This window comes from Aedes albopictus, chromosome 2, assembly GCF_035046485.1.
Source record: "Aedes albopictus strain Foshan chromosome 2, AalbF5, whole genome shotgun sequence".
Lineage (NCBI taxonomy): Eukaryota > Metazoa > Arthropoda > Insecta > Diptera > Culicidae > Aedes > Aedes albopictus.
Window position 1 is genome coordinate 89,795,141 of NC_085137.1, and position 10,822 is coordinate 89,805,962.

A 10,822-nucleotide genomic window follows, 5' to 3' on the forward strand; every position below is an offset into this window, starting at 1 on the left:
AATTACTAGCTACCCTATCATAGCTGCAGCTATATATAAAATATATAATATTAATATTTATATAAATAGCTATATATAAAATAACCATGTAAAATTCAGCAACAAATCATGCATATAAGGGGAATGCTAGAATAAGTGGACATTTACATGAGATATCGTGTAAAAATACATTATGATTGTGTAAATTTCCGCTAATACTCGCGTAATCGGTTTGAGTCCATGATGGATTACGCGATGATTAGCGGAAATTTACACGATCATAATGTAATTTTACACGATGTCTCATGTAAATGTCCACTAGTTCTAGCATTCCCCTTATGTGCATGATTTGTCGCTGAATTTTACATGGATATTTTTTTCTGTGTGATTACCGCCTATAAAAGTCACAACTTTTTAGTCTGCGTTAAATCCTTTATTCAAATGATTTGCTGAATGATTCTGGGGTGTGGTATCCGGGGTAGGGGAACGTCCATAAATTATGTCACGCTTTGAGGGGGGAGGGGCGTCACACTTTGCTGAACCCATACCCATACCCCATACAAAAATTACAGAGGTCCCATACAAAAAGTGTGACATAGGTGGGGGGGGTTGAAAATGGGCAATTTTCGCGTGACGTAATTTATGGACGCTTCCTAGTGGCATTCCGATTGATGGAGTGGAGCCGAGTATAATATCTTTCGATCATCTGAACGCAAGTTTTGCATAGGATTCTAGAAATTATGCCTTTTTAACTTTTTTAATATTACGAAAAATTGAAGAATCTATGCTTAATCTATACTGATTAATTGAAAAAAAAACCTTGATTCCAACAACATCTCGGTGAACAATCAGTGTAGTGCAGGTCGTTAAAAATAATTGGTGCTCCCTTTTTACCAATAACACTAGTTTACAGCATTTTTGAACTCGCTAAGCTGATGATCATTTTTGGTGTAGAATCATGCCCTAAGTTCAAAAACGCGAAGGAAAAAAAATACAGTAGAGCGAAATTTGTTTTCGACTTTCCATACAACGTTGATGATTTGAAATCGATTTTTGTTCTATTGTTAAGCAAAGTCGTTCACTTCACACATCTCATCCTCCGTAATGAATGCACCGATTGAACTGAATTTATTACTGTAACTCGCATACATATGATATGTCAAATAAACGTTAAGAAATAATTTTCAGATAGTTTTTTTCCTTATTGAAAAAAAAAAATACATTTCTTCATATATTTTTGGAAATTTTGCTAAAATTTAAGGAGATCGTCCCTTAAACTCGCCAATATTTTGAATTTCATCAATCTGACGCAAAACCTTTGTTCAGACGATCGAATGGTATTGTATTCAGCTTTTAATTTATGGAAAAAGATTTAAAATTGGTTGAACAAAACGGAAGATATTTGAATTTTAGTAAATTCCATATTTAAAAAAAATTGTAAAACTCAAAAACTGCTCTACTTGAAATTTTATGAAGCGCGGTTTTGAAATCAGCGCTAAATTGTACTTCGAAAGTTTTGGTCGTTGGCAGAAGTTCACGACTTTCGTTTTCTTTTGTAAACTAGTGTAATTGTATATATGTTTAAAAGAGCATACACAGATAAAAATAATGAGATTTACACGTCATGTAAACTTTAGTTCAGTCATGTAAACTTAATGTTAGGATGGTTTACATGATATATCATGTAAATTTGTGTTATATGTCATGTAAACACACAGAGTCATGCTGAATTACATGATATATAATGGAAATTCACATGATATGTTATGACTTTTACATGATATGTCATGTAAACTTTTGTGATATCCCACGCTCCAAACATGTGCATCATGTGTAACAGAATTTTACACTCTTTTTTCAATCTGTGTACAAGAAGCTCCAAATCCATAAAATGGCAGGAGACAAAATCGAAAAATGGTAAACAGTAAAAAAAAACCCTTGAAAAATGCCTAATACGTTCCGAAACGTCGGCTAGAACAAAACTATCCGTTTTAATCCCCTGTTGCAGTCCAGTAGAAATCAAGAAAACTTCCTATCGTATCATTACGTTATTTAAAAATAATAAATACATTATGCTTGCAAGTTCTTGTAACTTCAACAACCGAGAATGAGATTTGCTGCAATTGTGCTTCAAAATAGAACAATTTTCAAAACGCTAGCGTATGGGAAGTCGAGAATATTTCTGCTATACTGTTTTTTTTCTGCTTTGTTCTCTTCGTACTCAAAACATGATTCTAATAAAAAAAAATCATTAGCTTTTCGAGGCAAAATAAATGTAGTTACATAGGGTAGCGAACCACTTGGGCAGCGGCCGGTATTTTGGGCACTCTTCGCTATAACTAATTGTTATTATTTATAGTATATTATTTATCTTTATTATCGAGATGTTCAGACCTCGTCTGATTAATCTCGTATACTAGTGAAATTGGAACACCCTAAGTTCCGCTCGCGCACCTTTCACCAGGGCTAGCATGTGAGCAATGGCAATAAATCTTCTTGTTCACACTATGTCAAATCTGAAAATAATAAACTTCCACTTTATGTATCCGAAAGCGAGCAACGGAAGCGGGAACCCAACGAGATACGCAGAGAAGGGGAAAGGGCCTCGAACTGGAAGAATGAAGCCGTGGCCGTTTATATTCAATTGGATTTTTATTCGCTGCTCTCGTGCAAAATGCGATACCAGTGAGCAACGACGACCACGACCCCTCTTGACTTCGATTCCGAAACATACCATCTGGGTGAGTTGTGAATAAGTCAAGAGGACCATACAAATAAAATATAAATGTTTATATTATTCACTCCAGAAGGACTAATACTCTCCAGCCACAAAAGTTTCGATAATTTATCACCGACTGGCGTTTTTGTGTGCTCGATGCAGGAGAGAAGATCTCACTCGTGGGGTCCTTGCAGCCCGCAGCCTAGCCAAAGGACCAACCGATACAAAACGATTGGCTTAGATGATGATTTTATTAATGTTATTCCCATTATGAGCGGTTGCTGGTTGCAATGAAAAGGGACACATAATTTACCACTCTATTACGCGACGACATTCGTACAAGTAGTCACCGGTAACGCAGCAGCAGCAGCAGCACCGATTCAATAATAGAGATTTAGAAGTGAAAAATCGGTCAGCATTAACCCGTAGTGTCATTAATTTCGCTATGGCTGGTTTGGAAGCAAATAAACAAACAAACAGACATCATCGGTGTGGTTTCACAACATGTTTATTACGCCACACCATCCGACAGGCATCGGAGAGGTGAACTACAATTGTGAAAGGGATGAAGTGAATTCTCCCTACCGAGAGATCAATGCTGAGCTAAGTTTTTCTGCGGAACATTTCTATTTCGGTTCGTTGCCATAACGAAAACAATATATTATGCGGTAATTGCCTGAACATATGCGTGAATTTTAGTTGCGTTAAAGGAATCCAATGACAATCTTTGGGATTTGGGGAAATGTTTCCAATTCATTGTAGCTAAAACAATAACACTAGTTTCACAGCATTTTTGAACACGTAAGCTGATGATCATTTCAAGTATAGAATCATGCCCTGAGTTCGAAAACGCGAAGGAAAAAAATACGGTCGAGCGGAACTTTTTTCGACTTTCCATACAGAGCTGTAAAGTTGTTAAAGTAACATCAGAGAATACAAATATGGCTGCCACAATGGCCGACTTGGACCCCAATCTTGAAAATTCAAACAAGTGCGGCTTGGTTTCTTCGTTGCTTCGTTCGGCAGATTTGTGCCTCTAAAGTTTGTATACAAAGTTATTTCTGTGTGTATGGGATGATCTCCTTAAAATTAAGCAAAATTTCCAAAAAAAAATTTGTAAAGATTTGTATTTTTTTTTTTTTTTTTCAATAAGATAAGAATTTTTTTTTATCTGTATTAACGAGATTTTTAGCCCTAGGCTAGTTCATCTCGGGACCCACGCTTTACTTCCCTTCCGAAGGAAGAACTCACATTTTGCGAGTTTGTCGGGAGTGGGATTCGATCCCAGGTCCTCGGCGTGATAGTCAAGTGTTCTAACCATCACACCAGGTCCGCTCCACTTTATTTTATAATTTATAAATTCATTTTCTACTTACATTTGAAATATTAGATGTTAGCGAGTTACAGTACAGTTTCAGCTCAATCGGAGCATTTATTACGGAGAATGATATGGATTGAAAACAGCAACTTTGCTTAAAAATTAAAGTGAAACATCAAGAAATCTCATTGCAATTTTGTTCTTCTGTTTCTTCTTCTTATTTTCTTCTTCTTCTTTACGGCTCTACGTCTCCCACTGGGACTTGGCCTGCCTCGCTTCAACTTAGTGTTCTTTGAGTACTTCCACAGTTATCAGTTGAAGGGCTTTCTTTGCCTGCCATTGCATGAATTTGTATATTGTGAGGCAAGTACAATGATACACTATGCCCAGGGAGCCGAGAAAATTTTCCCGACCGGAACGGGAATCGAACCTGCCGTCTCTGGATTGACGATCCATAGCCTTAACCACTAAGCTAACTGAAGACCCGTTTCTTCATTGATCCCTCCCGGGATTTCTCCAGTGGTTTCTCCCAGGTTTACTTTAGGGGTTCCTCCTAAAATTCATTCAGGGAATCTTTCAAGGATTCTTTGAAGATTCCTCCGGAGATTCATTTGAAGATTTCTTCCGGGACTCCAACATTTTTTCAAGAATTCCACCCGAAATTCATTGAAGAATACCTTTGGGAAATCCTCCAGGACTTTTTCAGGGAGTTTTCTATACATTACATCCTTCATTGGGTTCCTTCAAAGATTTTTCCCGGGATTTATACAACTATTTCTCTCGAGGTTCTTTTACGAATTTCTTCCGGTACTCTTCCCGGGATTCCTTCAGCGATTTCCCCTGAGACTCCCCTCGCCATTTCTCCTTCATTGACGTTTCCCGAGTTTTCTTTAGATATTTCTCCTTGACTTTCTTCAAGGATACCTACAGAATTCTGGCAAGGATCTCTCTTCGGAATTTCGTTAGGAGTTTGAATTCTCTTGGGATTCCTTCTTGAACCAATGAAGGAATCCCAAGAAAATTCAAATTCCTAACAAATTTGAAAATCCACCATTAAATTCTCGAGGGATTCTTTCACGCATTATTCCCAAGATTGCATTAAGGGTTTCTCCTGAATATTGTCTATTTTTCCCGAGAATTGCCTTTGAAATTTCTCCCGGGACTCCTATATAAGTTTCTCTTGGAGTTCCTTCGCTCCCGGGATTTTATCGAAATTCAAATAGATATCGTTAGAGATTTCTTCAGAAATTTCTACCGAGATTCCTCTGATGAGTCCTCCTGGGATTATTTAATTGATTCTTCCCGTGATTCCTTTAAGGGTTTCTTTTGAGTTCAATATTCCTTCATTGTTACCACTCGCGTTTCCTTCATTGGTTATTTCTGCATTTCCGTTAGGGATTTCTCCCGAGATTTTTTCAGGAAATATTTCCAAGTTTCCTTTAATGATTTCTCCCGGAATGCTTTCTGGATTTCTTCAGGGATTCCTTTCTGGATTTAAGAGGCATCTTCTGAGATTCTTCAGGGAATCCTCTAGGAGTCTCTCAAGGACTTCTTTTGAGTTTCCTTCAGATATTACTCCAGTATTCTTTCATGGATATCTCCTGCGATTTCTTCTGCTATTTATTCTGGGACTCCTCCTGGAATTTTTCACTGAATTTCTCCTGGTATATTCCTTCCAATAATTTTCACGGGATTCTCCCGGAGATGTTTTCCAGGAGTCCTTCAGAGATTTCTCCCGAAGTTCTTTTAGAGATTGGTGTGGAAAGATTTAACATTTCTCCTGTGATCTATCCCGGGATAATTTTTTTTTCTGTATTAACAGATTTCAGGTGTAAGGGTAGGAGTGTGGTGTCAGAGAAATATGTTACAAGGGGCAGGAGATTAGGATAACATTCTCCTGCATCTTGTAACATATTTCCCCGACCCCGACAAAAAAATAATGCCATATTATTTATGGATTCTTCTTCACAATAATGAATTCCATCAGTCTCTCTACCTGGTGTTCATTCATTACGAAAAAACTTTCGACCATCTCAATTACGAAAACATGTGGAAAGGCCTTAGGCGCAAGGGTGTTCCTGAGAAAATCGTCGACCTCATTGAAGCACAGTACAGGACATTTTCGTGCAGATTTGTCCGATCCCATCCGGGTCGTTGCTGAAGTGAGGCAAGGATGTATACTATCACCGCTACTGTTCCTCATCGTAATCGACGAGATCCTTATAGGTACGATTGATCGTGAACAAAATCGTAGATTGCTGTGGCAGCCCATTACCATGGAGCACCTAAATGACTTCAAATTGGCTGATGACGTTGCTCTCTTAGCTCAACGGCGCTCTGATATGTAATGCAAGCTCGATGATCTTTGCTGATCGCTCCTCGGCGGCAGGCCTTACCAGCAACACCAAATCATTAAACCTTCCATCTCAACGGTAGCTGGGCAAGCAGTGGAAAACGTAGAAAGCTTCCAAAATCTTGGTAGTCAAATGGTGGCCGATGGCGGCACCGAGATTTACATAGGTGGCGAGGTCTGCTTTTGCGAGTTTAAGAAATGTATGGAAAAAACAACCAGATCAGTCGACGCACCAAAATCTGAATTTTCAACTCGACCGTGCTATCTCTCCTGCTGTAAACCAGCAAAACTTGGTGTGTATCAGTGGAGAACACTCAAAGGCTGCTAGTCTTCGTCAATAGATGTGTGCGGTATATAATTTGTATATGGTGGCCTGACAATTGGATCTCCAACGTGGAGCTTCATCGTCGATGTCATCAATAGCCGATAGCGGCAGAAATTCGAATTATGAAAACTTTACTGTAAATAATAAAAATGTACACCATGTTCCATCCACCTATCTAAACAAATCCCAATCCCACGTGCTTGCAACACCTTCAATGACGCTTAATAAATCTGATCATTAATAAAAGCCATTACATGTCATAATTTTCTCATAAGACACCTCCATAAACCTACACCGGGTTGCAGTTCAATAACATCGTCGAGCGCGCAGCCACCAACCGACAAATGCACAACATTGCATAACGACTAACCGACTGACCGACCCTCCTATTGCAAATGACGATGTCGACGACGACGACGAACACACATTACGGCACATTATGCGCGCAATTCGCAATCATACACTCCAAATACCACGGGGGCCGCACAAGCTGCCTGCTAGCATACCTACCATGTACAATCTATTAGCCCGTGAGCTCCACGCCACCATACAATATGACCTGGATGGCGCTACCAGCCTTAAATGCTTTCTTTCGATCCGAGCGCGCTTTTCTAACAAGCCTTGTCGTTTCTCAAGTGCTTTCATACCGATCTAGGGTGAGTGAGCTGATTCTGATGTCAGCGTTGAAAACAAAAGAAGATAAAATTGGATTTTTGCTCAAAAAAGCCTCGATTTTTCCAAATCGGCGATTAGCCGAAAGCAAGCACGTTTACCCTACCGCACGCTAAGTTTGTTGCTTGTTTTCTGCGCACGCCGCGTTCCTCACTCATGGACGACCCCACACATTCTGGCCATTCGGTGGTACCGAAGTATGTTGGAGGTTGTTGCATTTACTCACAAATACTCTCGATTATTTCGTCACCGGTTCACCTATAATAACCAGCTACCTTGCTCCAATTTCGTCACCAGAAGGCTCGCTCGCGCTCGGTTCAGTGCACCTTGTTGGATCGAGGGGGCAGCTAAGGCTAATCGAAATTCGATCTCGTCATCGTAAGTCGGTTGTCGTCTCGTCACTACCGTTATGCTGGTTTTTTTTATGTAATGTGCAAAGATTTTGGCAACCTCATACGTGGGGGACCTTCGATCGCGATATGGAGGACGTTGGTCGGGGCGAATTTGATTGATCGGACGGGTTTTATGAGGTGTCGAAACCGCAAAGTTATGGTGGATTTCGCTGTTATAGATTGCATCAATGTCAGGAAATATGATTTGAGGAGGAAATGGATTTCCTGGTCTTTTGGAAACAGTTTCTTTCATTAGTTCATTGGAAATAAAGGGAAAAGTCGGGAAACGATTTCATTGTTATAATTTTTATGCCGTAAAAATGATCAAAAGTTAGACACAGTTACGGCTTCTTTTATTCACTTCGTTTTTTTACATCAGTTCGGAAATAAAAGAGTTTAATATCACAATGGGTCTCATCAATGTAAACAAATTTGATCAATTTTACCTCATAAACTGGAGTATTGGGAGTTTCATCCATCTAGGTAACAAGAGGTTTTTTGGTACAGCTTTCAAAGTTCCAAATGTCGTGGCTGGGTCATTAACCGTGTTTTAACAAAGTAAAGATTCAGTTTTTCTCCTACTCTCTCGGTAAAGTATAAACAAAAAAATCAACAACGGATTTACTTCTCGAAAATCATCCATCTCGAAGGCGGACGATGCTCTAAGAAGTCAACACTCTCTACAAATATTGCTCGCTTTAACAACTACATTTAAGATCACAAATTCATGAAATGGTTCGTATGGACTGCGAAACATAAAACAGGAGGAACGTTAAACATTCTTAAAAAATCAGTTCAGTTCAGACGGGAGTAATTAATAGGACTGGATGAGTGATGGTGTGTGGTGGTGACCTACAATAGCTTAGTGATGGTAGTCGTGGTGCTCAAACGAATGTTCATGATGCTCTTCTTTGTGCACATGGACTGGTACGTGGACTGGGACTTTCACTGGGTATGGAACTTCCTTCTCGACTGGGACCTTGATTTCCTTGTAGACTGGGTATGGTTTGTCAATTGGGACCTTGACTTCATAAGGGACAGGCTTCTCGACGGTGTAAGGCACCTTCTTCTCAACGGTGTAAGGAGCTGGGTAGGGGACCTTGACTTCAACCTTGTATGGCTTGGGCACTTCAACCTTGTATGGTTTGTCTACTGGAACCTTAACTTCGTATGGGACCTTCTTTTCAACCACAACTGGGTAGGGCTTTGGCACCTCAACTGGGTATGGCTTCTCAACTTCGACCTTGTAAGGCTTGTCAACCGGGACCTTCACCTCATATGGGACCTTCTTGATGACAGTGTATGGCTTTGGTACTGGGACTTCATACTTGACTTCATATGGGACCTTCTTTTCAACGGTGTAAGGCACTGGGACTGGGACCTTAACTTCATACGGCACCTTCTTTTCGACGGTGTAGGGTTGAGGAACATGGACCTTAACTTCGTATGGCTTGTCGACTGGAACCTTAACCTCATATGGGACCTTCTTCTCTACGGTGTAAGGAGCTGGCACATGCACTGGGTATTTGACGTATTCCTTCACAGTAACTGGAACCTTCTTCTCCACAATGTAGGGTTGTGGGATTGGGACCTTGACTTCATAAGGAACCTTCTTTTCCACGGTGTATGGGACATGCTTCTCTACGGTGTAAGGAACCGGGATCTTCTTTTCAATGGTCACAGTCTTGATGTGTTCATGATGTTCATGGTGTCCGAAGTCGTGCCCGAAATCGCCAAGGGATCCGTACAAGCCACGTTTCTCCAAATTCTGCGATTCCTTGGCCTCAACATCAGCTGTTTCAACTTTTTTATCCTCTGCAGCAGTACCCTCGCATGTGACTAGTGCCACAAATAGGGCAAGACAACAAGGAACAATAATCTGAAAATATTACACAGAGAAAACCAAACATTAATCCACCTCTTTCACTAAACGAAGCACTTTGCACAGTCCATCATTTTCGATTCCAAAATATCTCTTAGAGTTCATTCGCTTGCACAACGTGATCACAGTCCATTAAATTTGCTCTCTTTTTTTTTTGTTTTCATCATTCTTCGGCTTGCCGATCACTAAATCCAAAAGGCATCCAATCAACTTTCGAAAGCCGCGGTGGCTAATCTTTTTTCCAACAGTAGCACTTGTGCTGCGATGCACACCATCTAATTGTTTCACTTCAAATCAAATTCACGCCATCGAACAGCTGATTCCAGAGATTAGTTTTTCACCGAAAAAAAAGTTAATCCAAACCAACGTACCATTCGCATTGTGCGCTTCAAGTGTATAGAATAAGCGAGACCAAAGTAGGCACTGATTTGAAAAACCCACTACCCCGGGTATATATAGTTGATCGGAAAAGCGGCCCGATCCCCACCCGGTGGGGCCGACCGGGCGGCGGAGAGCGGCGCGAGCACCAGCGACGAGGAGGGATCCCCCTTTGAGAGTTGGCGAAGAAAAGCTTCAACCACCATGAAGAAACTTTCGCCTATACCAAGAGACGACACGGTGGGTTGCCAATCGCCTCGCGCACCGCCGCCGCCACGATCGAGCAACCCCCCAAAGCACCAACACAGACACGCGCACCTCAGTTCCAAACTCGGCTCAGCAGCTCCAAACCCCAGGACGAAAATCGAAGCTCGTCGATGCCATTACCGGAGACATACCCTCACACACGCACACACCGACGATGACGGCGACGACGACGCCGGCTGCAGTCAGACAATACAAGAAGCTTAATTTTAATGCTTCTTTGATGAATCGAATGTGCTCGCATAAAGGGTACACCGTAAAGCTCTGCAACCATGTGGGTTGGCAAGTAGGCCCGGCAGGTTTCGCCAAGAACCAATTTTTTTTTCTTTCGTTATTACTTCAGACCACTTTTAGCATGCGCATGAGTTGAAGGGTGCTCAATGTTCGCTGGTTGGCACCCGTGAAGAGTAGAAAATTGATGCATTAAAATGCACAGGGTCCCGAGGTAGGCTCAATTGGCCTAAACGCTATAATAAGTTGAGCATTGCGGTAATTGTTTTGGTGACGAAATCATTACTAGCAAATATTTGCATACCATAA

At 40.8% G+C, this 10,822-nt stretch overlaps 1 protein-coding gene across 1 annotated transcript; it reads right to left on the bottom strand.

Moving 5' to 3' along the window:
• Window positions 1–8,048: 8,048 nt before the first annotated feature.
• LOC109427534 (uncharacterized) lies at window positions 8,049–10,073 on the bottom strand. The gene is made up of 2 exons (XM_019703092.3): window positions 10,012–10,073; window positions 8,049–9,637 (listed from the first exon to the last, which is right to left on the bottom strand). Exons 1-2 carry the CDS (start codon window positions 10,018–10,020, stop codon window positions 8,621–8,623), a joined length of 1,026 nt encoding a protein of 341 aa, XP_019558637.1. The 5' UTR covers window positions 10,021–10,073; the 3' UTR covers window positions 8,049–8,620.
• Window positions 10,074–10,822: the final 749 nt, after the last annotated feature.